The sequence below is a fragment of the Watersipora subatra genome, chromosome 3 (genome assembly GCF_963576615.1).
Source record: "Watersipora subatra chromosome 3, tzWatSuba1.1, whole genome shotgun sequence".
Lineage (NCBI taxonomy): Eukaryota > Metazoa > Bryozoa > Gymnolaemata > Cheilostomatida > Watersiporidae > Watersipora > Watersipora subatra.
In genome coordinates, this window is record NC_088710.1 from 16923459 (window position 1) to 16944403 (window position 20945).

At 41.3% G+C, this 20945-nt stretch overlaps 1 protein-coding gene across 1 annotated transcript; it reads left to right on the top strand.

Moving 5' to 3' along the window:
• The first annotated feature begins 10650 nt into the window (after positions 1–10650).
• Positions 10651–20544, top strand: LOC137390394 (uncharacterized). Its single transcript, XM_068076725.1, has 4 exons — positions 10651–10744; positions 10921–11157; positions 19692–19992; positions 20058–20544. Exons 1-4 carry the CDS (start codon positions 10651–10653, stop codon positions 20542–20544), a joined length of 1119 nt encoding a protein of 372 aa, XP_067932826.1.
• Positions 20545–20945: the final 401 nt, after the last annotated feature.

A 20945-nucleotide genomic window follows, 5' to 3' on the forward strand; every position in this document is an offset into this window, starting at 1 on the left:
GTGAGTTTATATATTTTGTTAAAGGTTGACTTGCAACAAAATTCATATTACAGTTATTTGGTATCAAAAAAACTCACCATGTCTTACTCTGCTGCGTTGGAGGTGCAAAATATGTGGAAATGTAATTACAAACTCCTAAAAGCTCAAAAACCAACAGTTAATTGCCGCCATCACAAAACCGCTGTAGATTAAAATCTCTTTCCAAAATGGCTCAAATGGTACGTAGTTGAACACAATGGCTTCTGTTTACTCTTTCATGCAACCTCATTCGTCGAAATATTTTCAGAAATATACTTCACGCATTCAATAAAACCATGTCTATTGTTCTTATGCGTCTATTTTATCGTCATCGTAATGCTGTCACTTTTAGCACTGATATCTTATAACTTACCGTGAAAGCTCATTTAATTTTTTAACCTTAGCTTGAAGGAGTACATATCATTATCTGATAATCATGACGAGCCTGTTGGTCACTTGTGATAATCAAAAAATGCTGCCAAAATTATTTGTGAAGTATTGGGTCACATGATCAGATTACAACTCGACGATTAGACCAAGTTGAAACAAAACTGTAAAGTAGCGAACCTTTATATCTGATACGGGGTCTTCGGTAAAACCCGAAGTGTTTGTCATAAACTAGTGCTACGAGAAGTTTTATATTGAGCCTTTAATTGGCCTTTCAATTCACGTGAGAACATCACGTGACAAAACAACAACCAAATGTAATGACAACTTAAGAGAAAAAAAGCTGATTCCAATCTACGGCAGCTTTTTGTTTTTGAGGTTTTAAGAGCTTGTAATCACATTTCCACATATCTTGCACCTACAACACAACAGAGTAAGACATGGTGAATCTTTTGATACCCAATAACTGTAATGTGAATCTTGTTGCAAGTCAACGTTTAATTAAGAAGCAGTAGAAACAGCAAAAAAGTCAGGAAAGTTGTCCAAGAACCTCTTGTCACAGTTTTATTTTAACGGCTGGTAGAATTGAAGGCTAGTGTAATAGTGTGGGTTATTGATTACACTCCTGTAGGTTTCATTATTAAAATAACTTTTTAACTGAAGAAATTATTTGTTCATGAATAAAAGTAACAGCAACAAAAAAAGCTCTTTTTTGTACGAATCTATTGAGAAGACAACTGAACCATAGATATAGCATTAGTTGTGACAAATGCTTATTTACATGTCTATACTGTTATGTTTTATTTTCAGCATATAATCAGCCAAGTCAAAATAAAACAGCACGATATAATGAAGTGTATAATAGGAAAAGCCTTCTTACCCTTGGAGCACTCTCGTCATAGTTGACAAGGAAGAATAATAAAACCATCAGAACAGACACTGCAAACAAAGAGCATGATATAAACAACCGAACAGGTATCATCAACTCTGGTAGGTATCTGATTGAAAATGAAGACGTCATAGGCCCCCTCAGGACCTATTAATAGATGTAAATAATAATATTGCGGCTTGTAATTAATAGGCATTACTTTCATGAATATTGTGGAGAACTGGGACGTATACCAACTATTTACACACCAACTAGTTACATGTATTATATCCTTATTAGCACTTGCCTGAATTTCTTGAACTTCCTTTTTTATTATATAATCTTATGTTTATCCTGTGTGCAAATCCTATTACATGTATATCCAATGCATTATTTGTGTTATAAGTAGACTGGTGGGCGGAGTTAGACCACTATATAAAGCCAGCGCATGAGTGCACTGGCGTGCTTGATATCACTCGATCTTGTATATGAATGTTGCTAAAGCTATAGTAAATAAAACTACTACCCTAGGACACTTATGTATTCGCGGCATCTAACTTTCGTGTTTTCGCAGTGTCATCCTCTCGCGAAAGTTTTATGTGCGAAACTAAACTATCATAACAAACGAGCGAAAAGGCGAAACTAAATAGCTTTGTTCATTGATACTGTATAATTGAATTTTATAACGACATTTATTTTAACGTTATTAACGACCACTATAGCATCGTTAAAATATAAACCGACAAAATAATTTGACTGTCAAAATATATTACGTTATTATTTTGCAATTATTTAGGATTATTTTCCCATTAGGAATGATTTATAATGATAAGAATTTGATGTCAATGCACATGCATTAGTTAGCGTTATCGTTTGCTAGGGACATCAATTAATGCAGTGAGCACCGTGTGTTGAAAGAAAATAGGACACATGCACTGACACTCGCAGTACTACACAAGCAGCATGGCTCTGGAAAGGTTTGGATTCACCACTGACACCTCTTCAATAACTGGTAATTTTTTGAGATTTGTTTTGTTTTAAGTGATGTGACTGACAAGACGTTTTTAAATTAAAATAGGCAAAACATGACCGCAGTTAATACGCTCAAAAAAAAAACATCTTTTCCTTTTGAGTGTTTTAACAAAGATCAATTTTGCGGATTTTATTTTAAGTTCATTCGGAGGCTTTTACGCTTTCGATGGGACACGGCCAAGCGGGTGATTGATAAAACTTAATCTTTTGCAAACCATTATAAAAGTCGTTAACAAAAATATTTTGCCTCTGATGATGATAATAATGATGCCTAAGAACTACTAGAAGTTGATGTTTGTCTCTATGGCTTGGAATGAAGTGACTTTCTACAGCGATAAAAACCGCGTCCATGGCCGTTGAGCAAATAACTTTTTGAATAAAGGATGTTGAGGTCGAGTTATCTGAAGGAATTTATCATTGCGTTAGAACTGACCAAACAAATCCGTTTGAGTCGAACTTGCGTTTGAGATGAAATGTTACATTTTATATGAGGGCGAGTTTTTCGAGTTGGACTGTACTTACCGTAAAAAATTCCCAAAAAGTTGGGGCGTCTCAGCCGGCCAGCTGCCCCAGTGAAAACTGGCCTGTTGATAGTCCAATAAACAAATGCCAGCAAGCAATCAAATTGCATTGTCGACCTTGCCCACACCATTCTACCTGCGGTTCACAATTACAAACTAGTCGCAAATTGAAATTTTTTTTATTGGTGAACCGAACCTGAGGAATATAATTATGTTTGTTCCACTGCATTTATTTTCACATCACTATATTTTCGCACTCATCAGAGCTGCGAAATTAAGTTGCTTCGAAATTTTACTCTGTGAGCTACTCACGAAACTAAATACTAGCGAAATATAAGTGTCCTAGGGTATACTCGCAGAACTGATTATATTGACGCTTGCCTGGTTGGCTCAACGATTGCACAAGCAGGCTCATTGTAACCATCAGACGGAACTGCCAGGGGGGCTCTGTAAGGCTAGGGATTGATTCACGGCTTTGTCTAGACTTGATCGGGTGTGCCATGGCATAAGAAATCAAGTCCTAGGGCAAGCCGCTAGTGGACCTAGACTAGCCTGATATAGGGACCTAGAGGGCAGGCCGGGATTTGGTTTCGGAGTAAGCCTGACTAACAGGTAATTATCTTGGACTGACTTGACCACTCTTGGCATGTCAATCAAGCCTCGGATAAGGCAGACCAGTAGCTCAGGTTGCATCTCCCTTGTTAGTGAAGAAAAGCTTACTCAGCTACCGGAGTCAGTCCTTCACATTGGTGGCAGCAGTGGGATCTGCTGAACCCACAACAAAACAACTAACAGGAACTAAAGAAGACGCAAGTATGGCCAGACGTGCTGGCAGTGCGGAACGACCTGAAGCTCTCCAAGCGGAGGGACTAGGAGGTCTAGAGCGACTGACAGGCGTCCTGGAAAAAACTACTTACCAACCAGGGAAACCAAAGACCACTTGCACACAGAGAAACGTTCAGAGTTTCAGAATACAACGGGAGCAGCGATGTAGAGGCCTTCATCAGACAATTCAACGACGTAGCCATTGCAAATGACTGGGGCCAGGATCCGCGCTGCTACACATCCGAGAAAGACTGTGAGAGCAGGCTAAGGAATGTGGACACGGGCAGACCATACACACAGTGTTTAACAACCTCTGGGCCAGGTTTGAACTAACGCCCAAAGAAGCTAGGGCCAAACTACAGGGCCTGAACAAAGACCAACACGCCACACTGTTCAAGCACGCCACTCAAATAGAGAAACTGATCAACATTTCATTCGAGGAATTTTCGGATCGCCTGAAAGAAGAGATGGCCGTATACACTTTCTGTGGGTCGCTGGGTAATTTTTACCTACAGAGACATCTGCTCGCAGTGCCTACCCCTACGTTAAAGGCCGCGGTGAGAGCAGGGAACAAATATCTGCAGATATGACCCAATATAGCTCCTCACCAAGTCCAACCCTTTAGATCGGATGTCAGGGCAGTCCAGCCAGATGAGACGGGTCAGGCCGAAGGAGAACAGGCCTTTGGAGAGCCGGCCGTGGTGGCCAGGACCGCACTGGATACCATAGAATTATTGTAGACCATGATAACAGACCTAACCAAAGGGGTGGCCAAACTGAAGCTACACATCAATCAGCCCCATCCCATTCCAGGAAACGGGACCAAAGGAAAGGAAGTGGCTAGATGCTCGGAATGCAACCAGGAAGGCCACCTAAAGAGAAGCTGCTCACTGAGGCAAACAAATCAGGGGATGCCCCACAGGCAGAACCAGAGAAACGCTTATAGCCTGCAGCAGTAGGTCTATGTGCTGGCTGCAATAGGACACCAGAACACAAAAAACGCAGAAAACCTAGAAAAACAGGCCGAAGGGAGCCAGCGTTTGACCCGGAAGGCTGGCAGCACCTGGCTAGGATGGCTGCCCCGGGCCCAGAAGGCCCCAGTAGAGACGATTCTTGTCTATAACCCCTACCAAATTCTATGGGATCTGGACGAGAGGGAAGAGGAATGCGAGGCGAACCTCCGAGACTTGCCAAAGGTGGCAAAACAAGCACAGCAGCAGTACCTCCACCAGATCCAGAGGCAGGTCAGAGGATGAAGGGTTTTTTGACATACATGCCGGAGAGCCGGAGAAGCCATTCGGAAGCCGGGAGAGGCCCCCAGCAGAAAAAAAGGAAACCAAAAGGCTAGGGAGGAAGGTCCAACCAGGGCCGAGCACCCTCTGGAGATCTGGACAGCGAAGGTCAGGACAGAGAGCAGATTTAGTGGTTGCTGAAGCTCTCGAAAGACCAGAGCAATACAGATTGGGAAAGGGGGAGCACTCGGCTCGGGTGGAACCCCGCCAGAAACCTGGACAAATTAGGTCAGAGAGAGATGGCCCAGCAGGCGCTGATCCTTTCAAGAGATCTGTACCGACCGGATCAGGATGGAAAGAAGATCCAGCAATGGCTGAGATCTCCAGAGATCAGGATATCACAGATCCAGAGGTGAGGAGGGCTTTAACGGAGTCGACCTTCTCAGGGGATCTGTGCCAAAGAAGAGACGAGAGCCAAACCAAGGCGGCCATCTCCGGGAGAGAAACCCAGACCAACGCGTGAGACTGGTGTCGGATCCGACAGGCCGGTACGGGGAGAGTACAATACCAGCTACTCCTGAGGAAAGCCTGGCGGAGCAGCTCAAAGGGAGTCCACCACCAGACAGGCCTATGGGACGTCCAAGGAGGAGAAACTCGGAAGGGACGCATAACGCAGCCACAGAAGAGGAAGGGTTGCCAAGGATTGGGGCCTTGGAAAAACCACATAAGTCGAGTTACTTCCTACCTGGAAAGGTGGAGAAGCAAGACTTACTGTTCCTCATAGACACCGGCTGTAATACTAACCTGCTATCCAAGAAGGTGTTCAACAGGTTGCCGAAGAGGGTGAAGATGCAGCTCGAGGAGAATGAACGGCACGGGATCATGGCAGATGGTAACAAGCTCTAGTTTTATGGACTAATAAGACTATCAGGAAGGATCAGGAACGTACCTGTCAAAGAGAACTTCTTTGTAAGCCAGATCAGCAAGAATGCTATTCTGGGAATGTCTTTTCTGATCTCCCATAACTGTATTATTGAATTTGGCCGACCAGTCATTTACCTAGGAGATAGGAAGCTTACTTGTACGGACAAGTATGGTAGACTGATGGTGTCCAAAGTTTACACTTGGAAGAAGGTCACTATGCTTCCTTTATCAGAAGTAAGAGTGGCAGAAAGGATTTCCACCAAGAATTATGTACCGGTGGGCATGATAGAAGGCGCTGACCCACGCATACCCATAGGCTATAGCCTGAACCAACCTGGATAAAGGGGCAATGTTGCCATACGATGCCTGAATCCAAGACATCCACCTATAGAGTTGGGCGCCGGGCACGTCATTGGCTCGTACACGGCTGTCGAGGAAGAGGATGGGCAGACAGAACTCTGGTCCGGGCCGGAACGCGAGAGCCTCGACGAGCCAGGAGTTGGGTGTGCCGCCATACAGACGGGAGAAGCCGTCCCGGGACACCTCGTAGAGTTGTACCAGCAGGCCATTCCGAGATGCTGGCACAACGGAGAGAGGCAGAGCTTGACATGTCTGCTGACCAGGTATCAGGACGTATTCAGCAAATACGATGGCGACATAGGAAGGACAGACCTGGTAGCGCACAGCATACCTCTGATAGAAGATGCCAGACCGGTCAGACAACCCCCTCACAGGCTAGGACCCCTCAAAGAGGCGGAGGCGGATAAGCAGGTGCAAGAACTGCTGGAGAAGGGACTGATCGAGCCTGCCATTGGAGCATGGAGTTCCCCGGTTGTTATGGTAGGAAAGAAGGATGGTGGGTGGAGGTTTTGCATCGACTATTGACAGCTGAGCACCATCACCAAACAAGATGCATACCCCATTACAAGGATCGACGAGAGCCTAGATGCCCTGGCGGGGAGTTGGTTCTTCAGTACGCTGGATCTAACCAGTGGGTACTAGCAAGTACCGTTAGATCAAGAAGCCCAGGAACGATCTGCCTTTGCCACGAGAAGCGGATTGTGGAAGTGGAAGGTACTGCCTTTTGGGCTGATGTTGGCCCCTACCACTTTCCAAAAACTGATGGAGTCTGTACTCCAGAGGCTTCATTGGAAAACCCTCCTGTTGTACTTAGACGACATAATCGTCATAGCTCCGGACTTCGAAATCCACTTGGCCCATTTGGGGGAGGTCTTTCAGAGGCTAACCGCCGCACAGCTGAAATTAAAACCCTCTAAATGCGAGCTCCTCTAGGAGATAGTACGATACCTTGGTCATGTGGTGAGCCCAGAAGGAGTGTCCACGGATCTGGAGAAGGTAAAAGCAGTTGCCGAATGGCAGATCTTCCAGAAAGTAAAAGAACTGCAGGCTTTCCTGGGGACCACGAAGTACTACAGGCAATACCTGAAAGATTAAGCCACTGACGCCAAACCACTCACGCTCTTTTACCAGCAAGGGAAAGCCATAGAGGTAGAGAGAGGAGGAACAGCAGGCCTTCGAGACCCTCCGACAAGGCCTTATCTCGGCACCCAAGTTGGGATATCCCAACCCAAAGAATAAATATATTCTGGACACCGACGCCAGTAATGTGGGAGTGGGGGCTGTTCTGTCTCAGAACCAGGGAGATGGAGAGACCGTGGTGGCCTACTACAGCAAGGCACTCAGCCCAGCAGAACAAAACTACTGCGTGACGCGTAGGAAGCTCCTGGCAGTGGTAAAGGCCGTCAAACACTTTCGGCCCTACCTGTATGGACAACAGTTCGTGCTCTGCATGAACCATGCCTCCCTGAGGTGGTTGTGCAAAGAAGGGAGCCTTCGGCTCAAGTGGCTCGATGGCTAAAAATTCTGTCAGAATTCACATACCAACTAGAGCACCAGCCAGGGGCCAAGCACGAGAATGCCGACAGCCTGAGTAGACAGGTCTGCTCGAACTACTGTCAACAATGTACCCGAATAGAGGAATGAAACGGAGGCCCTAGCAAACAAGCATTGCTGAAAGAGGAGTCAGACACAGTGGCAGCAAATAAGTTACTGGGGGAACGAAACTTTCGTCAGTTGGTGCAGAGTCAAGTGGAAGGAACGCAAGCAGTGGCTAGAATGTACTGGGCAATACAAAACGACCCAGAACTGCCAGAGGAGGAGTTAACTCTGGGAAGTAATGAGCTCCGGATCCTACATAGGAAATGGGAGGCCATGAGGTTGTCAACTAACGGTGTCCTAGAAGTCAGTCTAGCAGCAAACGACCACCCCAGATGGTGTACCCTATGCCCCCGAGCAGACCGGAACCGGGTGATTTGGGAGATGCACAGACTAGCCCATGCAGGGGTACACAAGACCGTAAAGAGGCTACTGTTAAACTGGTACTGACCGGGACTGAATGCAGATGTGAGACGACTCGTCAAGACGTGTGAGATCTGTCAAGTGGCAAAGGCCGGCGAGAACCACGCAGCAAAAAGCAAACACCGACTATACACTGGACAATGCTGGCAAAAATTGGCGGTTGACCTGGTGGGACCCATGTCAGAGACCGGAAGGAAGAACAAATGGATACTGGTGATAAGCGACATTTCTCCAGGTGACAAGATGCCTTGGCCATTCCGGACGCAACCGCCCCGGTAGTGGCTACGGCCCTGAATGAAAGAATCTTCTGCTACTTTGGCCTACCAGAAGAACTACACTCCGATCAAGGGGTACAATTTGAGACCAAGCTCATGAGCGAACTATGTGGTCTATGGAATATAGATAAAACGCGGACCACGCCATACCACCCCCTACAACACCTACCAAATAGAAAGACAGGGTCAAGTATCCATACAAAATGAAGAACGACTAAAACCCTACTATGCATGCCCGGAAACTGATAGGAGGGCCCCGGCCACCAAGGAGCTTTCCAGGAGACCAAACATGAGAAGCGCTACCGGACGGAGGGAAAGGAGGTCGGAAGGGCTGGTGGAGATGCTGCTCGAGTTCACTAGGAGGGAGCTCTCTCCACCACCACAACAAGGAGAGATAAGCCTTTCCCCATTGAAATGGACAGTGACACGTTTAGGAGACGACTCCTGGAGGTTCTGGTCAAAGAAAGAAGGCCTACCACAGAAGGTCACGATTCTACAGAAAGGACAAGGGATGCAACGAAGCAACCCGGTGTCACCAGCACGGAGCTGGAGGAACCGAGTCTCGAGCCCTGTCTCGAGCCCCTGGTGGAGTCCCCCGGACAAGACCCAACAGAAGAAGAGGCAGAAAACACACCAGTTGGTGAGACCCAACCTCTGGAGCCACGGAGCAAAGGGACATATCCCAACCTGACACCTCTAGACCAGCTCAGGCTAGAGAAGAGGTACGGGTAAACTCAAGACCAAGGGAAGCAGAAAGCAATATTGAAGGAAGGTGGGACGGGAGACCCAGACAAATGGTGGGACCACCCATAAGATACGGTCAGGCCGTATGCCATTGGATTGACCCCGAGGACGAAGGGTCAAAAATAATAGAAGGCCAGGTCGAACTCGTAAAATGATGCCAGTCCACCAAAGCTATGGTGGGAAAACTGGAAAAATTACTAGAGAGGGGAGACCTGAGGACTAACCAAGAGTTGATGTCCCAATACGAGATCCTAACATAATCGATCTCGGAACTGGAAGGAATGTTGGCCACGAACCAACACGTAGAAGAACGACCGGAATTGCTTACACTTGACCGAACCATCTCGGCAAAGGAGGCGGAGGCTGAGGCGGCTGTACAAAATCAAGAGGTAGAAAAACAGTCTGGCAACGAATACTTTTGATGGAGGGCTTCAGACAGCAACATTTTTAGGAGCAAAGGCGCGATGGAACCGGAAAGTGACCATCTTTTGGAATTGGCGCTACTTCCCATCAGTCCATATGCAGTACGCTGACAAACAACAAGCTCGCTCTACCTTTGAAAACTTATATCGATAAGTTCAACATGAAACCGGCACAAGACGATAAGGGAGCCATCAAGGACAGTAAACTACAATTACTATTAGCAGAACTGGATGGTATTTTGGAGGAGACAGAGATACCATCGGGAAGACCAAGAGTTGATCGAGAGAAAATATCCGAGAATAGCGAAACAAAGAAAAACACAGTATCCATTGCTTATAAGGGAGAGAGACCAGGGGAACAGGTAGCAACAAACACTAGAGTGGTACAATTAGTGGAAAACAGGACGCCCCGAAACAAGGTCAGTCCAAACAAAAGCAGGCCTAATTCTGCGAGACAGAGTTTTCGGGTCGGGAGTAGAGGTGAGCCACCCAAGGGTAGCCCTCCGCTAGAGTCCGGACAGAACCGTCAATCGCAATCTCTGCTAACAGCAAACAAGGGCCGACCAGGGCCAATGAGGGCTTGCTCAGTAAATATACAACCAATTCCCACCAACAAGGAATGAGAAGAAGAAATGTTCGAGATAAGAAAAGACCGAGAGAAAAGAGAGACAGTCGAGGGGATATCAAAAGACATATGGTACTCCCCGCCTCTTACGAAAAGATGGAGGCCGCCGAAGACCACCAGAAAGGAGAATGCCGGCTCTGCGGCTTCCAAAATAAAGAAAGTCGTGTGGTTAGGAGGCACATACGACACCATTATTGGCGCTTCTTGTGTAAATGCCAAAATAGCTCTTCTTCATTCTTCAGCATACATAAACATCAGAAGAAAGCCAAAAATCCCCAACTGCACCCCGGTGTCATGTACCAGGTAGACCAGGAATGGTATTCTGACTTTTGCATATATATGCAATGGAAGAAATGCCCCCCGTTTGGGGCCTGCCTTCCCGTGAAGGATGAAAACGGATGGGTAAGAGGCAGGAGGGCCGGACAGAAACGGGCAAGGGCCAATCCATTGGAAAGGAAAGGGTGCGCTGCGCTGACCAGGAGAACCGCCAAAGTGAGAAGAGCGGCCACCCGACTTCCGCATCTACATAAACCGCTGCAGATCAACCGAGGGAAGAGAGATAGCTGACAAGCCCTTCCCACCAAAATATACAATTCCGAGGTTGAGTCGGAAGTAAACGATACCCACCAGTCAGAGGGTAGACTCACCGCCTGAAGGAGCTCTTGCAGAAAGGCGGGAAGTAACAGGAGTAGATGAGGCCACCCTAGAGGTTCATGTCAGCGCTGACGACATAGCTGGGGTCTATTCAGAAACCGGTCCCGAGGCCCATAACCTTGCCGGCAGAGAGGCAGAGCCTCGAAAAAGAACCAATGAGGACCCACGACTCAAACAGGAGGAATATACCCGCAGGGCAGAACGGGAGGAGGAGCGCTACCAGCGATACAGCCGAATAGCCGATGAGTGCCGTAAGGAGGCCCAGCGATTAAGAGCCCGCGCTCGACGATACCGATAAACACTCTTTTTAATTGTTTATCTCCGGGCCAAACAATTGGGGGGGGGGGGAGAGTGTGGAGGACTGGGACGTATACCAACTGTTTACACACCAACTATTTACACGTGTTATATCCTTATTAGCACTTGCCTGAATTTCTTGAACTTCCTTTTCTATTATGTAATCTTATGTTTATCCTGTGTGCAAATCCTATTATATCCAAAGATTATTTGTGTTATAAGTAGACTGGTGGGCGGAGTTAGACCGCTATATAAAGCCAGCGCACGAGTGCACTGGCGTGCTTGATATCACTCAATCTTGCATATGCATGTTGCTAAAGCTATAGTAAATAAAACTACTATACTCGCAGAACTGATTATATTGACGCTTGCCTGGTTGGCTTAGCGATTGCACAAGCAGGCTCATTGTAACCATCAGACGGAACTGCCAGGGTGGCTCTATAAGGCTAGGGATTGGTCCACGGCTTTGTCTAGGCTTGATCGGACGTGCCATGGCATAAGAAATCAAGTCCAAGGGCAAGCCGCTAGTGGATATAGACTAGCCTGATATAGGGACCTAGAGGGCAGGCCGAGATTTGGTTTCGGAGTAAGCCTGACTAACAGGTACTTATCTTGGACTGACTTGACCACTCTTGGCGTGTCAATTAGGCCTCGGATAAGGCAGACCAGTAGCTCAGGTTGCGTCTCCCTTGTTAGTGGAGTAAAGCTGACTCAGCTACTGGAGTCAGTCCTTTACAATATTTCAATATAGGTAATGCCAAAAAAAATTGATGATAGGTTGTCTGACTGGTTATTAGATTTTACTCAAATCGGATGTGTAGAATGCCGTTTGCATTTATGCAGTGATGTTTAAATGATGGAAACGTCTTAGTTTTTAGGGTTATGTGATCCTGACCTAAAATACCTTTTTACTTGTAATCCAATCAGTTTAAAACTGATGTAGCTAAAGTCAAGTCGCCTTATCATGCCAAAAATCTGACCCCTCAAATTACATACTTAGTTCTTAAATTCAAATAATAAATTACTATATGACAATTTGGAGATGTTTGGCAAATCATTCAATTCAGAGACATGTACTTGTAAAAAACATGTCATATATTTACAAAAGGCTAAGTCAACATCAACTGGCCTAAAATCAAGTCGTCTCAAGTTACAATTGGCCTAAAACCAAGTCATCTCGAGGTACAATTAGCCTAAAACCAACTCGCCTCAAGGTACAATTAGCCTAAAACCAAGTCGTCTCAAAGTACAATCAGCGTAAAACTGACTCGTCTCATGTTATAATTGGCGTAAAACCAAGTCGTTCTATGATACAATTAGCCTAAAACCAACTCGTCTCAAGGTACAATTAGCCTAAAACCAACTCGTCTCAAGGTACGTTCAGCGTAAAACCAACTCGTCTCATGGTACAATTGGCATAAAACCAAGTCGTATTATGATACAATTAGCCTAAAACCAATTGGTTTTATCATTTTATGGTACAATTACTCCAACAACATGATTGGTCTAGTGATAATACTTCCAAATAACTACCGCTATTTTTATCGTTACAGCCTAAGCCCTGATCATGAAGTCTTCTCCATGTAAAATTCTGCTACCCAAAAGAGGATAGAAGATGCTTGCAGCAGATGGCTATGTTTACAGACAAAAGGTTCCCCGAACAAGTAACAAAGAAAAGTTTTACCTGAGAAATGAAAAAAGACTCACTAACTCACTATGAAGATAATTGTTACATTTTAATGGAAAAATAGATAATTCTTGTGGATCAGGGCAGGTCAGTCAAGTTGGTGTATGTAGTAAAGTTCCATAATAAATAAACTGTTTTTACCACAAATGAATTCATTATCATGGGCATTACGCTTGCCACAATGTTTCGCAAGAGAACACACTATTTTTTTAGGTTTGTAAATGTAATTTTGCTAGTTGCTAAGCTGTAGAGTATAGCATAGCATTGAGTACAGTCTTTGTGAGTTACAGCGTAACTCGAGGTTGGGCATGACTTAAAAACTAAGTTCAACACATGTAATACATTTGTGTTAACCACTCTGGCAAGTCAACTGTTACACAAATAGTTTTATGATGCCATTAAATTACAATACAGAATTTTTTTATTGATTTTGATGCTGTTGGCTTTTTGGAAAAAAATAGATAAAAGTATACACTACTAGCACACTAGTCAGTCCCATGCACTGTGAGAGATCATCATGAGTAATCAATATCTGCATGATTATTCCATGAAGTGATGAGGCGACTGAGTGGTGTAGTGGTAGGGTGCTTGCTGTTGAGGGACACCTCTGGTTCAATTCCCGTGTGAGGTGAATTTCTTTTCTTAACACTCTTTATGTGGCTTCAGATAAACACTGTTCTTGTTCTCATAAAGATTTCATGATGATACTTACTATAGTCATATACCCGTGTAACCCGAGGCCCAATTTAACTGCATTATTATCATTTATTACCATCCTACTCAGCAAATAAAACAGTTTATTTCATTAAATTTAAAAGAAATTAAGTTTTCAAGTTGTCGAACAGCTGGTTTTTAGCAGTGTAACCAAACAAAGCCAAAAAGTTTGAAGAGGTCATTGAGAAGAGATTAATGGCTTCAACATCATTTTTCTTTACAGCAAAACTGCAGTTCATCAATTAGGTTATCAGCCTGCTTCTTCTCAGCTAACAAATTGACTAGACAGTTGACTGAGTCACTATATTTGTGATACAAACACAATTTAATTCAAAAATTTAAGTATTTCTTACCTAAAATGATTAGCTTGATAGCTATTGTAAGCTGGCGTATTCTATAGCAATACACTAACATGCTAGTAATCAACAGTAATCCACATGAGATACAATGAGAACTAACTATATCATATCTAAAGACCTAGCATTCCATGTCTATTGTCCAACACTACGTTACTAACAGGCCTTGTGTATTGCAGTAGGTATAACCCACTCATCTGTACATCTACATGTACATTTAGTTTTTATTTGCAAGATTGTGCATTTTTTGTTGAAAAATGCGTCAATTCACATCACTTTAATTTTTTGTATATAATAACAATACTCAATAATTAATTTTGGTTTCCTGAAATAATTTTTTGTTTATTTTTTCACCTTTGACATAAAAAAATGCCAAATAATATCATATAGACTATAAATTTGTGAACTGAAAATCTGTGTGTAGATACTAATATCTACATGTACATTAAAGGACTTAAATTTGTATCAAAGGCTGTTTTGTTGGTATAAATAGATTCGACAGTGTTTATAAAACTTGATTCCTACATCAGAAAAATTTATGAGTTATTTATTAAAAGATCAAAACAAACGGCTTTTTAAATATTACTTGGCAAGCTTTCAATTATGTTTGATAAACATAATTAATGGCATACCTTGTTTTCTCTTTTATTTCTAACTAGCTGTGCTTCCCGGCGCTGCCGGGTATTAAAAATCAGTTTATAAACAATGAGGTAATGATAGTTGCTATTAGCCACTTGCTATTAGCCTGGCACATTGCCAATACAAAATTTGAGTAAGCTTACTAATGAGAGCTATTCATCTCCATCACGCAATCACCTCACATATGTAGTACGCAAAACCGTTGGGTATTTGCTCCCATATAGCGACATATATCGGCTAGCGAACAAATCAATCTCAGTACAAATTCTTTATTTCAAGATTTTAATAACTATAGTTGAAGGGACACCCGTAAACACCAACACTGAGAAATAAATATTGATAATTAGAAGGCAAGTGAGGATAACTCTTAATTTCATAATGATTGATTAGTTATATCGCTGTCCATGTTATGTTAGTTGTTAGTTTATTGTGTTGCAACATATGTGTATGTAACTTGGTTTGAATGAGTAAGAATTTTATTTACAATCAGTGCACAAAGCCAATAAGCTCATGGATTTCAAAGCAATTACATGTACATAACAGTGTTGGAGTCTAGCTGTTAGCTCCACGTAGTTGATATAATGGAATCCCATAACTTCAAAACATTTCATTCTCTCACATACATGTATAATAGCTGAGAGTAATTGTAGCTTGTGTAACAACAATATAATTTACATGGGGAGACAACTACAGCTGTCCAAATGTAAAATAAGCATGTGCAATGATTGCATCACCGCCAAAAAATCGAGCTTTTGTTGAGAATGCACGACTCATAGGGCAGCACTATCACCTTTTCCTAGACATCTCTGACATACTTTATTAAGCACTTACAGCTTTGCAATTGGTGATGAGTCTACTGCAAAGTAGTAAGTGTACTGTTGTAGTATAGGTCCTCGTGCTATTGTGTTATGAACTCAACTATAGTAAGGAAATAAACGACAGAGAAACCAGAAGTTGTTTCTAGAATGATCTAGGTGTTATGATGGAAGGACACTTGTGAAAAAGTATGCTTTCGGTCACACAAAGTCACCATAATAGAGTCTGGTCTGAGTGTTCAACTGCAATCAATTCAAGAAAGCTGCTCAAAAAACAAATTGTTTGAATTCTTAAATTATTTTTGCTATTGTAAGTAATTTTAATAATTTTAATCCTTTTTCAAAACTCACAACCATGAGTTTTAGCCATTTTTACATCATAAACTATATACAGTAATACTTCAACTTACGAGTGCTCCAACGTACGAGAAACTTGAGATACAAGCCAGCTTTTAAGCAAGTGTTAGCACTAACATACGAGCCATGTTTGAGATACGAGCAAGTGAGTCAGTTGCCAAGTATGCCGGAGGTGTTTTATGAGAACAGCATCACTCTGTATTTTTCAACTGCTCAGGTTATACTTTTGTACGGTGTTTTTTGTGCGCGATTTTCAGTGCAGAATTATGTGAATTAAAAGTAATGTGCGTCGACCGAAAGTTCGCCAGTAAAATGTAAGATAATGCAAAGAAAAAGCGAATGATAACAGTTGATATTAAACGGAAAACTATTGAAAAATATGCGAAATGTGTATGCGTGATTGAGCTAGCTCAGCAATTAGACAGAAATACATCCGCAATTATCAAACAGAAGGATTATATTCAGGGCATTTAGTACGCAAAAGGACTAACCATAGTTTATAAACGGCACAGCGATCTTCACGACCGCTGATGGAGAGACTGCTCAGGCATTGGATAAAAGATAAACAATTGGCCGGTGACAGCGTACTAAAACGATGCTATGTGAAAAGGCCGGTGCTATCTATCAAAACTATAAAAATAGACATTCGGACAAGTTGGCTAGTGGTCGTGCATTAACCTTTTGTGACAACACCTGTGTTCGTCCTAATTGCAACATGTTGAAAGGGCGACAAATGCAAACGTCCTTAGATAGGTTTATCTTAAAACTGCCGACTGGTCGTGAAAGCGAAACAAAGAAAAAATTAGCTAACCAGCGAGAAACTTCAAACTATGAACGCCGAAGAAAATTTAGTTACTGAAATGAAAGTTTGTTTTTAGGTTTGCTTCTAAGTTTGTCTTTTAAGACATTGATAAAATCCAAATTTATCAAAGTCAACTGTCGTAATGAAGGATAACTTATATCTCCCTCCCTGGCAAATGCTAGCGTTAGCTGCTATTATATGTATATGTATTTAATTTTACATTTTAATTAATCACATTTCCTTGCATTATTTTTTATTTGTTGCTTTTTGAAAGCATGTAGTAAGTTAGGACAATAACCAACATGTTCTTTCTGTTACAATATCTTGTTTTGAGTGTTTTATTTGCATTTCTTGGAGTATGGAAACCAATCAATATATATTTAATTGTTCTATATATAAGTAAATTGCACCAACATGCGAGCAAATTAACATACGAGCTCAGTCTCGGAACGCATTAAGCTCGTAAGTCGAAGTATGACTGTATTGAAAGAGAAAGTCCTATGTTCCCAAAGTACATAAATTTCCCAAATTCTCTGAACCAATAAGAACTTTGTTCATGCATCCATCTGTCTGAAGTCAGGGTTGGATGTTGAAAAAAAATTACCTCAAACAGGAATTGAACTTGTAAACCCAAGTTTGGTATACCAACATACTAACGCCTACACCAAACAGCCATCTTCTGGCATGTTGAAAAAGTTGTGCATACGCTTGTTATCTGTGATTTATCAGCATACCTGACTATTTATTATGGCAGACTAGGCTATCAGAGTACGTACTACATGTAGGACTTTAATAATAGAAGAAGCTCGGATGTGGAATGTATTGTTGTATATGTAGCAGTTCATATTCTAGTCTTGTTACCTCATTCTTATGGGCAAATTAAGTATAGAAATAGTGTGTGTTTTATTCTAATAAAATATTAAAACAAATTAGTATATCACATAAAATACAGTCAGTAGTTTGTAAACTAATATGCACACATCTGCGTATTGAATTCATAGGGTTGTACAAAAATGAGGGTCAGTTAGCCAAGGAGCCTTGTCCCTTATCTCATGAATTTTTTGATTCAAATTTAGGTTCGGCATTTGAAACTAAACAAGACTTTAATTTTTGTTCAAACACTAATTCTTTTCAAACCCAAAATGATGTAATAATAAGCAACAAGTGAAATAAAATTTTAAAAGTGTCACTTGTTTCAGTTAAATACACAGAGTTGCTTGAGTGTCAGTTCTCATGTATAGAAAACTCTGACTAACAATTAAAATACCTTCTAAGTACAAATTTTGTGACACGAAAATAAAATTTGAGCAATTATTTTTGTTGATATATAAAGTAGTTTTAAACATCAACATGTTCGTGGTATGTTCGTTGGTCGTGGGATCAACATTCAAAGTGTTTCAAAAAATCAGCACATATGTATGCAGTTCCTTTTACATAGTTGGGTTCTGTGGTGGTTCAGATGTTACACAGCGTTTTCTAAGTTACTTTTAGGCTTAAAATAATGAATCTTAAAAACTTGGACAAGTGGGAGTAGTGAGAAAACAGAGAAGGTATTTTTTGTTTTAGGTTTAAAACAGCAAATATAAAAAAATGTATTGAAGAATTTTGTGATCATTTTTTAAAAACTTTCTAAGCCATCGACTAATTATCTAAAGAAAGGAATTTAGAGAGAGAAAAAAGAGAGTGAAGGTAGAAAGTCGGGCTATAATAATAAAAAGTGAAGTTTAACAAGTATCAAATATAAAGCTCGTATTCAAAGCTCACACAATCCAAATTACTCTGTCTTCATAATGATCTCAACATATGTACTATCCATCTCTTGTATCACCATGGTTACACTTCAATTCTTCTGTCTTTCACACACGGTAAGAATATCAACTTTTGTTGCTTTATTTACTTTATTTAGTTATTTAAATTTATTTAATTTTTTGTATTGAGTGTTTCACATAGTTTTAAATAACTCATTAACTTTAACCTATATGTATCATACATGCTCATGTATATGTCGATCTTATGTATGAGTTGATGAATATTTTAAAATAAAAATTGTATGATTATTTGTATTACTCATGCATAAATTGACTCGACATTTCCAAAATACTCTGTAGTACTTATAGCAAATCGGAATCGAATTTTGCTATTCTGGAATAAAAAAACATAACTCTCCAAGTTTAAAGTGTTTTTGCACTCAATACCATAAATAAAGTTATTTGAAATGTTTAAAAGAGGTCTGGGAGGACCTTTCACCGTATTATTTGTGCTATGGCTGTACATTACAATGTGAACTAAAAGTTGCCTGTTCTCAATCACGTGTTTGCTACTCCATGGCTGGTAAATAGCCAAAAATCAATTAGGAACGAGACAAACAAAGTCAAGATGTAGCAAAAAAACTCTGTAATGTTAAAGCCTGAATGGACGGTTACAAAATGGATCATGCATATTGTAATTTCACAAATGTTTACGAAACTGTTCAATAAAACTTAACAAAACATAAACAAAATAAAAATTTATAATTAATATTGTTAAAATTTTATAACATTTTCCGAATATAGGCAATCATCTATGGTTTTCAAGCCATGTCAACTTTATTATTTCCAAAACTAGACCATCAACTCATGCTCTATAATTCAGTTCAGTATAATAGGCGTAAAACCAGAAGGTCTGTCACTATTTTACCAGAGTCATATAATATATGACTCATTATTATTATGAATAATTATTATTCATTGTCTTATGCTGCTCCAAGCTGGTATCTCGCTATATCAAAGATTAATAAAGAAAACTTACAACAATTATGTTTCAGGAATGTGCTACCTGATATGGACAGTTATAATCAGTGTCTAAATACCCTTAATACTCAAGTGCTGTGTTATTAAATATGCGGTGTTAAAATACTCAGATCATATCTCTAATCTGCCTGACGATCTATTGAATTTTTACTTTCCTAGAAAATACACTACAACTTATACCAGACACCAACACCATGCGAATCCACCTTCCAGAACAACGTTATGCTAAACGAGCTCTTTCTTCCAATTCGCATATTTTACTTTAGTATTCTTGATTTTATTTTCTTTTTTGTCTTATGGTATAATTTACTTTTGATGACATTGAGCAGTAATAATAAAGTTCATACAGTATCTATCCGTCTATTCGTCTATCTGTCTATCCCTCTATCCGTCTATCCGTCTATCCGTCTATCCGTCTATCCGTTTATTCGTCTATCCGTCTATCCGTCTATCCGTCTATCCGTCTATCCGTCTATCCGTCTATCCGTCTATCCGTCTATCCGTCTATCCGTCTATCCGTCTATCCATCTATATGTCTATCCGTCTATTCGTCTATCCGTCTATCTTTCTATTCGTCAATCCGTCTATCCGTCTATCCATCTATATGTCTATCCGTCTATTCGTCTATCCGTCTATCCGTTTATCCGCCTATTCGCCTATCCGCCTATCCGCCTATCCGTCTATCCGTCTATCAGTCTATCCGTCTATCCGTCTATCCGTCTATCGGTCTATCCGTCTATCCTTCTATCCTTCTATCCGTCAATCCGTCTATCCGTCTATCCGTCTATCCGTCTATCCGTCTATCCGTCTATCCGTCTATCCGTCTATCCGTCAATCCGTCTATCCGTCAATCCGTCTATCCGTCAATCCGTCTATCTATCTATATGTCTATCCGTCTATTCGTCTATCCGTCTATCTTTCTATTCGTCAATCCGTCTATCCGTCTATCCATCTATATGTCTATCCGTCTATTTGTCTATCCGCCTATCCATCTATCCGTCTATCCATCAATCCGTCTATCCGTCAATCCGTCTATCCGTCTATCCGTCAATCCGTCTATCCGTCAATCCGTCTATCCATCTATATGTCTATCCGTCTATCCGTCTATCCGTCTATCCGTCTATCCTTCTATCCGTCAATCCGTCTATTCGTCTATTCTATTTTATTCTATTATTCGTCTAATCTATTTTTTTTTGTTGAAGTACAATTATTACTAGTGTTTGTTGAGGTATCATACCATGATGTGTATATTTCATGTATAGTAACAGAGTCTTCTTTTGATATTTGCGTTCTATTTGACTCGGCGGCAACATTTCCATCAACATTACTTGTTTACAAAGTACCCAAAAATTTTACATTAAAATCGTCTGCCAGAAATTATACTTAAGCATGAATATACATGTATATGGTTATTATTATTACCGTTTTTATTTTGATAACACAATATTCGGCGCAGCATGCAATGGTTCCAACATACTAAGTAAACTTCTCACGTCGAGGGTTTACTATTGTCCAGTTATATGATACTTACTCAAACTAATGTTGGTAGAGTTTGTGGACAATGTATCAGATGTCTATTTTTC

What these genes read in the sequence shown, in the direction of transcription:
- LOC137390394 (XM_068076725.1), top strand. Translation starts at nt 10,651, where the DNA reads ATGGGTAAGAGGCAGGAGGGCCGGACAGAAACGGGCAAGGGCCAATCC. An exon ending in TGACCAGGAGAACCGCCAAA is followed by an intron (nt 10,745 to 10,920) that starts GTGAGAAGAGCG and finishes GAGCTCTTGCAG; the next exon opens with AAAGGCGGGAAGTAACAGGA. An exon ending in CCGAATAGCCGATGAGTGCC is followed by an intron (nt 11,158 to 19,691) that starts GTAAGGAGGCCC and finishes GACATTGAGCAG; the next exon opens with TAATAATAAAGTTCATACAG.